Genomic DNA, 15,027 nt, shown 5'->3' on the forward strand with positions numbered 1-15,027 from the left:
GCCACTAAGTTTGTGGTTACATGACATAGAAAACGAATGCAACATCCTAGGAACTGCAGAGAGGAAATGTACCCACATGTTCTCCATATCCATGTTTTCTAGACCCACTTTTCCCCTCAAGGTGAATCCTCAAAGTCAGGGCTTGTTTTACACACAGGCTTGGTAAATTGCTGCACGGATGAGAGGCGGGTGGTAGGGGTCCTGGGAAAGGCTCATAAGATTTCTGGCTGTTGGGGTCATCAAAGGTCTGGTTGATCATGTAGAATGTGTTCTAGGAAAAGAAGCTCATTAGATCTTGTGGGTGATAAATCCTTCTTTGATGTTAGGCCATCAAATGGTTAGACAATGCTAATTTAGACACAGACTACATTAATGTCCTAAATTTGGGAGTAGCTGTACCAGAAAGCAGCATGTCCACCAAAAATCCCTAAAGCAAGTGGCTAACGACGTCTGAACTCAGAATCAGACCTGGGGCATGAGCTGCAAGGGGCATGATGCATTCCTATGCCTGGGGGACTATTCTCACATGTTATTACTGATGCTAAACCTGTCTCTCTCCAGCTCAGCGTTTAGAACTTAACAGGTGGAAACTGCATAGCAGATTATGTCATCTAGTTCCTGCACTTGACAAACGAGGAACCGAGGTCCAGAGGCATTAGCTACTTTTCCCAGAGCCACACAGCCAGAAGTGACAGAGGCAAGACCAAAACTCAAGCCCTTCAGCTACTTCCCATCTGCTCACCTTTCCTTTAGCACAAAATGAGCCAATGGTTGCCTGTGGGATAAATCGCCAATGCTCTCCAACAGGGCATCCATTTCGGATCTTGCCTCAGTCTGAACCCAGCTGTCCTTGCTGTGCCTGGAAACGGGACACAGCTCCCCTGACAGCCCGGCTTTCCTCTCATGTTAGCTGTGCTGTCAGCTCTAGTGTCTTTCATTGCTAAGCAATGACGAGGCAATTCAGCTGTCTTGAGACCCAAACCTTACCGGGTGGCTTAGTTTCCTGTGGCTGCAGTAACAAAATACCACAGACTGGGTGGATGAAAACAGCAGAAGCGTATTATTCTCTCACTGTTCTAGAGGCCGGGAGTCTCAAATCCAGGTGTCAGCAGAGCCGTGCTCCCTTTGAAGGCTGGGAGGAAGAATCTTTCCTTGCCTCTCCCAGCTTCTGCCAGTTGGTGACCATCCTTGGCCTTCCCTGGCTGTGGCTGCATCACTCCAGCCTCTTCCTCTGTTCTCACATGGCCTTCTCCTCTGTGTGCGTCTGTGTGTCTTCTCTTCTTCTGAGGACACGAGTCACATAGGGCTTAGTGCCCACCTTAATCCAGCATGAGCTCATCCGAACTTAACCAGTTACCTTGGCAGAGACCCTTTTTCCAAATAAGGTCACATTCAGAGGCTTTGGGTAGACACGAATTTTGAGGGGATTCTGTATAATCCAGTACACTGGGTTTTATATGTGTGCCCAGAGCTAATCTCAACCAACTTCCCCAAGAGTAGAAGTACTTGGTAGGTGCAGCCTTCTCTATCACTTCTGTTCATCGCCCAGTCCCACCAGGTGCTGTTTTAACCCAGCCCCCAGACATTAGACAGAGCTAGAAATCACTTTACAGAGCATCCAGCCAATGGCTGTTAATCCTGCTCCCCCTGAGAATCACCTAGGGAGAGTTTAACAACACCAATGTCCAAGCCCAGAGATTCTCATTCAGCTGGTCCGAAGTGTGGCGTGGGCATTAGTAGTTTTTACAGCCACACCGATGATTCTCATATGGAGCCAGGAATGAAAACCCACCAATTGCTGGGTGTGGTGGCTCACGCCTGTAATCCCAGCACCTTGGGAGGCCGAGGCAGGCAGATCACCTGAGGTCAGTAGTTCAAGACCAGCTTGGGCAACATGGTGAAACCTCGTCTCTACTAAAAATACAAAAAAAAATTAGCTGGGCATGGTGGCAGACACCTGTAATCCCACCTACTCAGGAGGGTGAGGCAGGAGAATCACTTGAACACGGGAGGTAGAGGTTGCAGTGAGCCGAGATGGCACCATTGCACTCCAGCCTGGGCAAAAGAGCCAGACTCCATCTCAAAAAAAAAAAAAAAAAAAATCTAGCCCAAGTGTTTAGTTTTCAGATGAAAGATTCCAGGCAGACGAGCCTTCAGCCATCACTCTTCCCTCCATCTACTGCCATCAGTAAGCCTTTAAGCCACCAATTCTCCAACTGAAACATTCTGCCCCCTCTAGATGGGGCAAAGCCCCCAAAGTTGGCCGAACAAAGTCCTTGTGGTGCCCCACACCCTTTACTCTTGAAGGAGAAGCAAATAAGACCCCTGCATGACCACCAGGCAAGATGGCAGCCACCTCGCTGCCGTCACAACCTCCTTATCAGTGAGTGACACACTCGTGACCTCTGGAACGACACAGTGCTTGTGCAGGCTTTGTACACTGTAAACTGCTCTGCAAATGTACATCATCACTCTCATTACTTTATTTATGGTGGCAGCCCCTCAGCCTCGGCAACTTTGCAAAAGTTCTTGAGTGTATACTTCGCCCACTTATCCATTTGGTTTCCATGACACCTGTTCTTGGGTCTCTTTCTGGCCACTATTCTATTTTCTCATTGGAATTACACATTTTTAAAAAGCAAGATCATTTTTGTTGCCTTCTTTTTAATCTTTATGCATTCCAGTACGGTACTCGAAACAACAAATTCTTTCCCTTGCCCAAGCTGGCAAAAATATGCCAAAGTATGCAGCAGAGAGGTCTGCCCAGCACCTGAACTACCACCAAATGACCTGAAGTTTTTCTTGTGAACAATACTGTCTTTTGGGACCAGTAAGTCATTTATGAGCTGAAAAACAACAACAACAACAACAACAACAACAAAAACAAGCCATTGAAAGATACCAAAGGAGGCAAAGCAAGTCCTACCGCTCAGCACTGTCCAAGAACTCTAGGCACCTTCCTATCTCATTTTCTCTCTTTCTTGGCTCCAAATGTGGGAGATCCCCAGATCATGAGAAGGAATCATGTGACCAGAAACAGGCCTCTGCAGCTCAGTCAGTGACACATGTAAAAATGAAGAGGCAAAGCACGTTAGGAAAATAACTTGTGTTTTTTCTTTTATCTTAGTTCAGTCCACGCTTTGGGGAAAATGTATCCAAATGATAAGCATATGCCACTATATACATTTTAAGTGATTTAACACATGAAATGACAAGAAAGGTCTGGCTGGAGTCCGGGAAGAGTGGCCGGGCAGGTCTGGGGGCCACTGGCCTCCCCCTATTCACAGATCTCATCACAAAGCAAATCACAGCTTCCCAGAAGGTCTATGGGGCTTACACACCTGTGGCCTGTGCCACAATCTCCTCTGCCGTTGCCATGGAGTCTCTCTCCTCCCATTTCCTCCCTTCCTCCCTCCCTATCTCTTCCCCACCCCTTCCCCACACCCCTTTTAAGTCCTGTTCCTGGAAACCCCAAGGTCAGTCTCTTTTTTAGATTTGGTGGTTTGTTTTTCTGAGCAGGAAAATGTGGATAAAGTCATTCCTGGGCCACCTTTCTGTGAGGCTGTATGGAAGCTGCCTACTGGTCTGAAGAGAGGCTGCTGGGTTCTTTCCTTTACTAAGGATTCACTTAAGTCAGCCCTCCAGGATCCAAAAAAGAGCCAGAAAAGAGGTAGGCTTTGGTGACAGAGGAGCTGAGCACTGCATTGTGATAAAAATCACAAACATATCACAGTAAAATCATCACTTTTTTCTTCTTCTCAGCCAGCAAAACAGCTGAGGCACAGACTACATGGTAGTCCAAAGACCAAGACCTAGTCAGCCAGAGGGACCAGGTGTCCAGACCCTGGACTGTTTTCAATACAGTTATACAATGAAATCAAATAAATGGATGTATTAATTGCTTGGCAATTAATGGGGGAACAATTAAGTTGGCCATAGGATAGGGGCTCATCCCCATGGAAGCTTGAGTGTCCAGCAGTGATCTCTGTGCTCCCACCAGCAGCGGAACCCCACTTCTTTACCCTCTGACCCCACCATGTGCAGCGCCCCCATCCCTCAGGGTCAGGCGAGGAGCCAAGGAGGAAGTTTGGGGGACACAGCCATGGAGTGCAGCGGGGAGACTGCCTCCTCCCACTGACCACCTGCACAGGCTGCCCTGGGCCTTCTGGGGCAGGAGCTATGAGGACAGGTGGGCCCGGGGAGGTGTGCTGGCCCCAGGAGCCAGGGCTAGCGAGGAGAGGAAGCAGGAGTCTCGGACCTCGGGATCCAGAACCTTGCCGCTTCCATCAGCTCCTCACCCATCTCTGAGCCATTGGCTTATTTGACTCCAAGAGGGAGCACTGGGCTCCTGGGTTTGGAGGGGGAAGGTTTCAGAGTGGTCAGAGAGTTCTCTCCAATTTCTGAAGTACATGAGATGGTGCCCAGCTACTGCCCCAACACTGTCTGTTTTCACAAAAAGAAAACGGGTGAGAGGTACCAAGAGCGAGTTGTGTTCGAGTTAGGCATGACAAGGGCCTTCTTGTCCTTGAAAATATTTCCATGGCAAAACAGAAAGCCACAGGACAGAGGGGAGTGCCTCCTCCTGCCGACATTCTTTAGCACATCAGAAAACACAGCCTGACCATCTGGGTGTGGCCGTCCTGGAAGCCGGGGCTGAGACCAGCAGGGTCATTTCACGCTTGGCTTCTCTGGCCCGGAAAGGCCGCCCTTTGATGCGTGGACCACCCTGGGCTGACACGCAGAGGGCTGGGCTAGGTTTGGATGAAGCCCCAGGGCTGTGTGGGCATCAGTCCATGGGGTCAACCTAATAGTACCTGTCAAGGTAAAGCCCACCTGGCTTCAGGGAATGGGAGGAAGCGCCACCTAGTGGTGAGGAGGAGGGCCTGGCCTGGGTGGGAGGAGGGCTTTGACGTTAGGGAGGCCACCCACATTGATTGATCTGCTTTTCCACCCCGGAGAGCCTCAAGTAAATATCACACAACTGAAAACAGTGTCTCCAAGCCAGACTAGAGGGGCCCCAGATAGAGCTGTCAGCCCACTGTGGAGGCTGTCCAGTTCACAATGCGCCTGACAGACAGCTGCACCAGCCCTGGACAGCCCCCAGTGACCGGCCGAGGGGGACAACTGAGTAATGACCAATATCACAGGGTGCTGCCTTGTTGTAGGGAACCAGGAATTCAGAGCATAACCGCCTTCTGCCTCTGTGAGGAAGGTTCAAGGTCTTAGACACTTGTAAACTCAAACCCTGTCCGTTTTGACAAATTACGTTTTTTAGGGCTGTTACCCCATAAGAAGAGCAAATTCCAGAAAAATTAATTTGTATACAGTCAGCTGCTTTGCAGCTTTTATAGAGAACTTCTAAGATACCACCTTCTACATGATTGTGAGATATTGTTCCAATTTTCCAGATGAGAAGAGTGAGGCTGAGAGGTTAAATGTTCATTCATATATGCCAGAGGTGGGCTGGGTGTGATGGCTCATGCCTGTAATCCTAGCGCTTTGGGAGGCTGAGGCGGGGGTGAGGGATCACCTCAGGTTAGGAGTTCAAGATCTGCCAGGCCAACAATGAGAAACCCCATCTCTACTAAAAATACAAAATTAGCCAGTATGGTGTTGCGTGCCTGTAATCCCAGCTACTTGGGAGGCTGAGGCAGGAGAATTGCTTGAACTTGGGAGGCAGAGGTTGCAGTGAGCCAAGATCACATTATTGCACTCCAGCCTGGGTAACAGAACAAGAGTCCATCTACACAGCTCACTGTGGACTCCATCTCCCAGGCTCTAACAATCCTCCTGCCTCAGCCTCCTGAGTAGCTGGGACTACAGGCAGGCACCACCCCACCCGGCTAATTTTTTTTAGTTTTAGTAGAGTCAAGGCCTTGCTATGTTGCCCAGGCTGATCTCAAACTCTTGAGTTCAAGCAATCCTCCCACCTCAGCCTCTCAAAGTGCCAGGATTATAGGCAGGCGCCATCCTGCCCTGCTAATTTGTTTTAATTTTAGTAAAGACAAGGCCTCGCTATGTGGCCCAAGCTGGCCTCAAGCTCTTGAGTTCAAGCAATCCTCCTACCTCAGCATCCCAAAGTGTTGGTATTATGGGTGTGAGCCACTGCACCCAGCAGAACTTGTTACATCTTAATGCCAGGAAGGAAAAAGCAAGCAGGAAAACAAAAACCTTAATGCTATTTGAATACATCCCCTTTAACAAAACCAAGAAACATTCTAAGCAAGGACGGTTCTGTTTCCGAGCCCTGGAATTCTCCTGGAACCTGGGTAGATCCAAAAGATTTAAAGAGCTTCAGAATGTCCTAGCAGGTGCTGGTTACATGTGTAGGTCAGAGCTTCAGAAACAGACCTAACTCAGACTCACAAGTGTCAGCCACCTGGAAGGAGGGCTTTGCAGGGAGACAGAGCCTGGGAGATCGGCTGAACCATGGGGAATCCTAGGCCAGCCACTGATGGCCGCTGTCCTTGTCCACTCACCGAGGAGTACATCAGAGAATCCACTACAGAAGGGGATCAAGGAAGAGATGGGAGAGGGAGGTGTCATCAAGAAAAATAGCTTCTCTTCCAGAATGTTGTTAGGACAAGCTTACACAGCCAGGGGCCATGGGAGCCAGAACAATAGGGTAGGACTGAACAATAGGGTAGGCAGTCCCACGAAAGGGTAAAATGAATGCAGGTTGGATAAGATCCCATTGGTGGTCCGATCCCAGGCCTTATAACCTAAGTAAATGGCTTCCTCCTCCCAAACACGCAGCTCCATGCTGCTGAACACAATTCCCTCTGGACCACGACTTGACCCGCCACTTCCCCAGGCAGCTTTTGACTCTGCCTGCCTAAATGGCCTCCTTCAAGGCAAGGCTCATAGAGGACTCCACCAGAACCTTCTGCAATGGGAGCAATGACCGTGTCAATCCACCAGCTGCAATGGCAGGTGCCACCCCTGCTGGGTCCCTGAGATCACAGAAGCAGAAAGGGCTTCCTGACGCCCAAGACCTGCAAAGGCTCTGAGGAACAGTGTAGTCAGTCCCTCTGTGACCAGGGGCCACACACATCCCTTACAAAGTCGCCATGCCCTGAAATGTATGTAATTTATTAAACCAAAATACCAATGTGTGAAGGGAAATTGGCCACAGGATAAATTTAGACTTACACCCGTATATGGAAAGAGAAGTTGTTTTGTCATGTGAATATGACATGTGAATGCATCCATTTCATGTGTGTAGGGTTTTGTTATTTATGTGTGCTTAGAATGAAGGACATCTTGGTTCTCTTAACTATAAAATAAAAGAAGGGTTGAGATTTTCTTGTAAAAAATGTTTTTTAAAAAAGCCTGTTGGACATGGTGGCTCATGCCTGTAATCCCAGCACTTTGGGAGGCCACGGTGCACGGATTGCTTGAGCTCAGGAGTTTGAGACCAGCCTGGGCAACATGGTGAACCCCCCCCCACAAAAAAAATACAAAAAAAAAAAAAAAAAAAAAAAATAGCTAGCGTGGTGGTGTGTGTCTGTAGTCCCAGTTACTCGGGAGTCTGAGGTGGGAGGATTGCTTGAGCCTGCGGTGGGGGGTACTGGGGACGGGTTGCAGAGATGCAGTGATGCAGTGAGCCGAAATCACGCCACTGCACTCCAGTCTGGGTGACAGAGTGAGACCCTGTCTCAAAAAAAAAAAAAAAATTAAAAAAAAGCCATTAATCTAAAATTCTTCCAAAGCCTAATTATGAACCACTGGAAGGGGAACTTGAGGGCTGGGTGGGTTGTGCTAAGAGTGAGTTATTGCTTACGACTGGGGGAGGGTGAGAGGGGATGGAGCTCATCCTGCATGCGGGGTGGGGGTGGAGAGTGTGTGTGAATGTCTGTCTGTGGGAGTGTGCTTGTGAGTATGTGAGAGTGTGTGACAATGGTGTCACAAATTGGTATATACACGTATGTGTGTCTAGTGTGTGTGTGTGTCTGTCTGTCTGCCTATCTTGGGGGTGAAGGGCTTGAACGTATATTCAGTTCCTAGAGATAGACTTATAGAATGGAAATGATTGAGACCTCTGGTCTCTGAAAGTCCTCTTCTGGGCGGATTCTGTCATTGCATTTCCGTGTGCTGCAGTATCCACAAAGTAGAACCTTGTGATGCTCTTATGTTCCCTTCCAGCCTGCTTTAGGACATTCTGTGTTCATAAGGAAAGTTTGGAGGCTAGGCGTGGTGGCTCACGCCTGTAATCCCAGCACTTTGGGAGGCGAGGCAAGTACATCGCCTGAGCTCAGGAGTTTGAGACCAGCCTTGGCAGCACGGTGAAACCCCATCTCTACTAAAAACAAAAAAATTAGCACGATGTGTTGGCACACCCCTGTAATCCCAGCTACTTGGGAGGCTGAGGCAGGAAAATCGCTTGAACCCTGGAGGCAGAGGTTGCAGTGAGCCAAGATCGAGTCACTGCACTCCAGCTTGGGCGACAAAGCGAGACTCTGCCTCAATTAAAAAAAAAAAAGGTAAAGTTTGGGTTTTCATGAACTAATTTTCAGGCCTCTCGGACAACTAGAATTGAGAATGGAATCCTCTCCATCCAGAAAAACTTCCACACAGCCTGAAAAGAAGAATTTGTTCACTATTTGTCCATGTTTACATTTTGTATGGTATGTCTTGAAGAACAAATGCATTTTGTTTTTTAAAACACACTGTAATGAAGATTTTGGTCCAGCAGAACAGCCCTGGAATATTTCTCACCTCCTTACACACAAGTAGGTTTTTAGGGGAATCAAGAGGTATGGGCTGGGGGCGGAGCTGAAGGCAGAGTTGGGACAGGGCTGGGGAAGACCACCCAGAACCAGCTCCTTTCCTACAACTCCACATAAAAGTAGAACACCAGCAGAGTGTCTATGCCAGTCACCTGGACAAGGACGGTTCATGGGTGTCTTTGCAGGCCTCTTTAAGGCTCCTTTAAAATGTCTTTGTGATTCACAACTGAAGTACTGATTATCTCTCATTCAAATGCCCATAATCTCAGGTTCAAACTTGCTCTCACCATTTTATTTTATTATTTTATTTTATTTTGAGACAGGGTGTCACTCTGTTGCCCAGGCTAGAGTGCAGTGGCATGATCTCAGCTCACTGCAACCTCCACCTCCCAGGCTCGAGTGATCCTCCTACCTCAGCCTCCCTAGTAGCTAGGACTACAGGCGCCCACCACCATGCCCAGCTAATTTTTGTATTTTTAGTAGAGATGGGGTTTTACCAGGTTGGCCAGGCTGGTCTTGAACTCCTGATCTCAAGTGATCTGCCTGTCTCAGCCTCCCAAAGTGCTGGGATTACAGACATGAGCCACTATGCCTGTATGCCAGGCCTGTCCTCACCATTTTAAAAGAAGCCCATACCATTCATTTTATTTCTTGAAACCTAAATGGAGAATGGGAAATGCAAAAAAAAAAAAAAAAAAAAAAAAAAGAAATTGGTTCCATTTAAACATTTTTATAATTTGTTTCATTTTCAAGGCACAAAGAGTTTATGTCAATCATTTTAATGTCTAAGAATACAAAGTTAGCACTAGTAACATCTGGTAGTCTAATCATTTATCATGTTTAAATGTAACGTTACAAAACTACATTTTAAAATCTGCTCCCTAACCAGACATGAAACAACGTGGACAAGGGTGACACGTGCTAGACACAACCTCCAAAAACGTATGGTTGACAAAGACAGCCGACTGCTGGGGTAAAACTGCAGCAGTCATAATCGAGGAGAGAAAGAGGCCACTCTATTAAAGACTGTGTTTCTTTTGCTAGACATTTTCACCTAATCCCAGGATAGTTTCTGTTAATGCATCTTACTCTCTTTCAAACGAATTGCCCCTAGAGCAGGTGTACACATTAAAAATGAGCTTTATAGCATCAAACACATACCACAATCAACTCTACAAGGAGGGTTTTCTGTAAGATGTGTGCGACTGTCCCAGGAACACATTCTGGCTGATAAGGCTCAGCTCCTGTGAGGTCTTGATGAATATCTAAACAACCTCACATTTTCTCTTCCATGCCTGGGGTTAAGGCCAGCACTCAGCCCACACACAAAGCTGTGATGAGAGGTTGGTTAGGGATGGTGGAGGCAAAGCCACAGATCAGCCAGAAACTCTTTTGAGTCAATAGTTTCTACTTCCTCCCTAGCTGGACCATTTACCAGAACTGCCCAGGACTTGTCACCATGAATTTAATCTCCCTGGATTTTCCCTGCTTAATGTCTAGATGAGACAACGAAGGGCAGAGAAGCATCAGTGACCGTGCTAGCCCCACACGATACCACCAGCACTGAGGGACTACAGAGTTGGGTCTCAGAGAGAGCCACCAGGAGAAGGAACCAAGGTGTGCTTGGTTCACGTTTCAGGGCAGGGAGGTTCTCCAAGTTGCAGCAGATATTAAGAGTCCTGCTGAAGGCACAGTCTCCAAGAGAGGGGAGGGAGCAAGGACAGGAAGCCGGAACCAGAGGCACTGATAAGCACCCTCCTCCTTGCCTTTCCTGGAAGCAGAGGCAGTGGCATCCTGGAGGCAGAAATGAGGCAGAGTGGGGTGACCCAGGGCTTCCGGTTCCTGCTGGTCCTTGCGTGCACATCTGTGGGCTCCACAATTCCCCACTCCTTAAAATCTAACCTCAAGCATCTTCTCTGGCGCTGCAGTGCCCAATCTTTTTGTATAGTGTAAGTCCTCTGTGTACGATCATCCAGGCATTACCAAGAGGTCCCCTCACCAGTGCTTTAAAATAAAATAACGCAATACCATATATGAATGAAATTGTGTCTGTGTGTGTGTGTGTGTGTGTGTGAGAGAGAGAGAGAGAGAGAGAGAGAGACAGAGAGAGAGAGAGCAAGCAAGACACTGAAGACTTGGAAGATGTTCTCCAGTAAGTTTTCAGTAATTAAGTGGAGTAAAATTTTAGGTGATTTTTTAAATGTCCTTCTTTACACCCTCTGATATTGCTTTAAAATATCAAGACTGGTGTGTCTCACTTTGTAATTACAAAGCAATATTTTCATTTTGAAGAAAATTAAACTAATGTTTTAGAGAAGAAAAACAGGCTCTCAATGATTTAAAAAACTCTCAAAGACCAGTTCTTAAAAATTGAAGGAACTGAACACAAACCTAATTTGTTTTCAAACTTAAAGGAAAAACACATGCCCTAAATATCATAGATTCCAATGTCAGTGAATGTCACAGATATAAATTAACATAAACTGGACAATTCGTGTGTCTAGCAACAGATACTGGTATATTCAGATACACAAGGGAGTTGACAATTTACAAGGCCATGTATCATTTGGGGTTGAGTGGATCCCACTACGGGTGTTATTTTGTGAAGGACTTATTTGGGGGAAATGCATAGAACACACTCTTTTCGTATCCTCGCTCACTCAACTGAGAAATAAGACAGAAAACAGCCCAGCTTCATTTCATTCTTTTTGCAACATCTGAATATGCGTGTTCAATCTCTTGATCAGCTGGACACGTATTTGTGAACTCATCTCTAGCATAAGCATTATTCAAGTATCTCCAGATGCCAGTCATTTCAGAAGGAAATTCAAAATCTCTGTACTTCTTGGCCACAATCTGAAAATGAAGAGAAAAATGATCAGTAAAGGGAAAACTTGCTAAGGTAGGCTCCCAAGTCAGACAGTCCGTTCTTTTGAGGCATGTAATACATTTTTTCCCAGCTCCCCATGTCATCCTATAGTCATCCGGGCTACCCACCATGGCGTCTTGACTTGCATAGGGCCATCTTGGGTGTGTGGAGGGCTATAAAGGTCCTGGACCCACTACAGTGGCTGCACATAGTTCTGCCCACCAATTTGTCACAGACTGGCCTTGGGATCCGCTGGCACGAGTATGCTCTGGATTCTGGTGGACTTCTCCTTGTGTTGCCTGTTATTTCTTTCTATATGTTGTGCCACTGTGTCATTTGGTGCTATGTGAATAAAGACGCATGGTGGATCTGCCGTTTAAATGATACCCTCTCTTCTTCCTACTTGCTGAACCTCACTTCCTCCAGTCCCAAACATCTGTGCCTGTTATTCCTCCTGAATGCCATCATGCTGCCACTAAGAGCATCATCTGATCCTGGGGCCTGCCTGTGTGGAGGAGAGATTCACGAACAAAGCAGATGCAAATACCTACCCTGGTGGGGACAGTGGGTGTAAGGAAAAAGCAGTTGAGAGACAGCACCATGAGGAACACAGTGGTGTGAGATGCTTCCTCTAGCAAGAGGAGTACAGTTGGGGAATTAGTCACAAAGATGTGCAGAACACTGGGGACTGTACCAGTTTGCTAGGGTTGCCATAATAAAGTAACACATGCTGGGAGGCTTAGAACAGGAGAAGGTTACTGATTCCTAGTTCTGGGGGCCAGAAGTCCAAGATCAGGGTATCAGCAGGGTCATGCATCCTCTGAAGGCATTAGGGAAGGCTCTCTCTCCACTTCTGGCAGTGCCTTGGCTGTGCAAGCATAACTCCATCTTCACACAGCCTTCTCCCTGTGTCTCTGTTTCCAAATTTCCCCAGTTTGCAAGGATACTGGCCGTCCTGGATTAGGTCCATCTCACTCCAATATGACTTTATTTTAACTAATTACATCTGCAAAGACCCTATTTTTAAATAAGGTCACATTCTGAGCTACTGGGGGTTAGGATCTCAACACAGGAATTGGGAGGAGGGCACAATTCAACCTGAAATGGAGACCCAGAGCCACAAAGGCCAGTTGGGCTTCACTGCCTCCCATCCCACTGGTTCCCAGGATGTCTGCATGATGCAGGCATGGGGTTAATGAGAAGATCTTTGGGACTTACTGCGCAGACTTCGGAGGCCAGCAGTCATTGATGGAATGTGACAGCGAAGAAGGACCATATAATTTTCAAAGAGCCTCCTAAATTGTTTGACACTTCTTCCTTGAATGCCAACTTCTTGATGCTCACGTTAAGAAGTCCGTTTTTCTTTTGTTTGTATGTACCTGGTTTTTCTTTGCCCATCTTTTTATTTTAACTTTCCTGAGTACATTGTTTACGGCCATGTCTATGAACGTGACACTGAACTTGGTTTTCTGTCTTTCTTCTGTATGCATGTGTGTCCCCCCCTTTCTGGTCATTTAAAAGGTGTATGGTCATGTTAACTCTCCAGTGGTTTCCTATATAACTTTAAATATATAGGAATTCTGTATTTTTTGATTTATCGAGTTTTGTTTTTTTTTTTTTTGAGACAGTCTCACTCTATCACCCAGGCTGGAGTACAGTGGAGGATCTTGGCTCACTGCAACCTCCACCTCCCAGGTTCAAGCGATTCTCCTGCCTCAGCCTCCCGAGTAGCTGGGATTACAGGCTTGCACCACCATACCTAGCTAATTTTTGTCTTTTTAGTAGAGACAGGGTTTCACCATTTTGCCCAGGCTGATCTCGAACTCCTGGCCTCAAGTGATCCACCCGCCTCAGCCACCCAAAGTGCTGGAATTACAGGTGTGAGCCACTGTGCCTGGCCTTGATTTACTAATTTTAGATGCTGTCTGTTAACTCCTGATGATGACTAATGAGGGAATTTACGTATCTATGCTTCTTTCCATTTCTTCTCTCTTATCCTCCTTCCAATGGTGGTAACGACATAGTTTATTATCTTCTGACTCTATTCTGTCCGTATTAATTCCCACTGCTGTTTGGTCTTAGGACTAGTTTCAGATTTAAAGGGGTTCTCTGTTTAGGCCTGTTGTTTTATTTCACACACCTTCTCTGTTTCTGGATTCTTACTTTGATTATGATTTTATTATTTCATCATAGAACAATTTTATGTTTTTTAAAAAAGAGACCAGAGATCTAGGTGAAAACGGTAATTGCCTAGATATAAAATTCTTACCTCACACATCATTTTCTTTAATTCTCTGTAGATGTTAAACCACAATTTTCTGATTTTTAATGGGTTCATGAAGACATCTGGGGCCAGTCTGAATTTCTCCCGTTTCAGTGGCTTTACTCTATTTCATTATTTTTATTATTATTACTGTTGTTGTTATTACAGTATTATTATTGTCTAGGTGCCAAAAAGGGTTGTTTTTTATTCTCAAAGCTCAGTAATGTATCAAGTATGTCTCAGTGTATTGATCTTTCTGGGGGCAATGTTTAACATGGCATGTCATTTAAACTAAAGATTCAGGTCATCCTTTAGTTGAAAGTAATTTCCCCATTGAACATTCTCTCTCTCTCTCTTTTTTCCTTTCCTTTTCCTTTTCTGTTCTCTTGTTCCTGGTCATGTATATCTGGGATCTCTCTAATCACCTTTTTTGCTCTTCCCCATTTGATTTTAGATGATTTTCTCAGGCTTGTCTTCCAAATCACTGACAGCAAGGCTACAAACACATTCCACATACCACAACCAACTCTACAAGATGTGTGTGAATGTCAGAGGAAATCAATTTCAGCAATGTCTTCGTCTGTGTCTTACTACTTCTAACAGGACTTTTATTTCTTTACTTTTCTTCTTGAGCTCTTCCAGCCTGATTTCCATCCCCTTTGTGATAATATATTTTTGAGTATCTTGTGTCTTGTCTTTGAGATTTTTCTCAAAAAACCCATATTCTCTTTCATTTCTTTGAGGCTGTAGAAAAATGTCTGTATGAAACATTCTTTAATGTGCTGGAGGAGCAGTTCTTGATCATATATGTATTTCCCATCTGCCTTTTTTCTGTTTTTGTTTCTTGTCTTTATCATTCCTCCCCCTACCCCCTCCTTTTCAATCAACTCTGCCTACACCAAGGTCTCACTGGCATTCTCTCTGGTATTGGCCATCTTTGAATGAGGCAGACCTACTGGACCTATCATTTGCTTAAAAGCAGTGGGGAGGGCAAAGGGAGGGAGACAGGGCAGGTGGCCAACCAACTGGAATATGTGCTCCCAAGCACCTTGTCACCAACCACTGCTCTGCCCCAGAGAGACACATTAGAGTTGGGGTTAGGGTTAGGGTTAGGGTTAGGGTTAGGGTTAGGGTTAGGGCATCCTCCACTCTGAGGCTCACAGATT

General features: G+C 46.2%; 1 protein-coding gene across 3 annotated transcripts in view; it reads right to left on the reverse strand.

Moving 5' to 3' along the window:
• Positions 1 to 9,439: 9,439 nt before the first annotated feature.
• CLIC6 (chloride intracellular channel 6) overlaps positions 9,440 to 15,027 on the reverse strand; it is a 48,116-nt gene continuing 42,528 nt past the window's right edge. For all 3 annotated transcript variants that reach the window (XM_032175480.2, XM_032175479.2, XM_058427525.1), the window contains one exon: positions 9,440 to 11,585. In XM_032175480.2, coding sequence (XP_032031371.1) covers positions 11,424 to 11,585 — 162 coding nt within the window. In that variant the 3' untranslated portion in view covers positions 9,440 to 11,423. The remainder of the gene's footprint in view (positions 11,586 to 15,027) is intronic.

Source organism: Hylobates moloch, unplaced genomic scaffold, assembly GCF_009828535.3.
Source record: "Hylobates moloch isolate HMO894 unplaced genomic scaffold, HMol_V3 SCAFFOLD_14, whole genome shotgun sequence".
NCBI lineage: Eukaryota > Metazoa > Chordata > Mammalia > Primates > Hylobatidae > Hylobates > Hylobates moloch.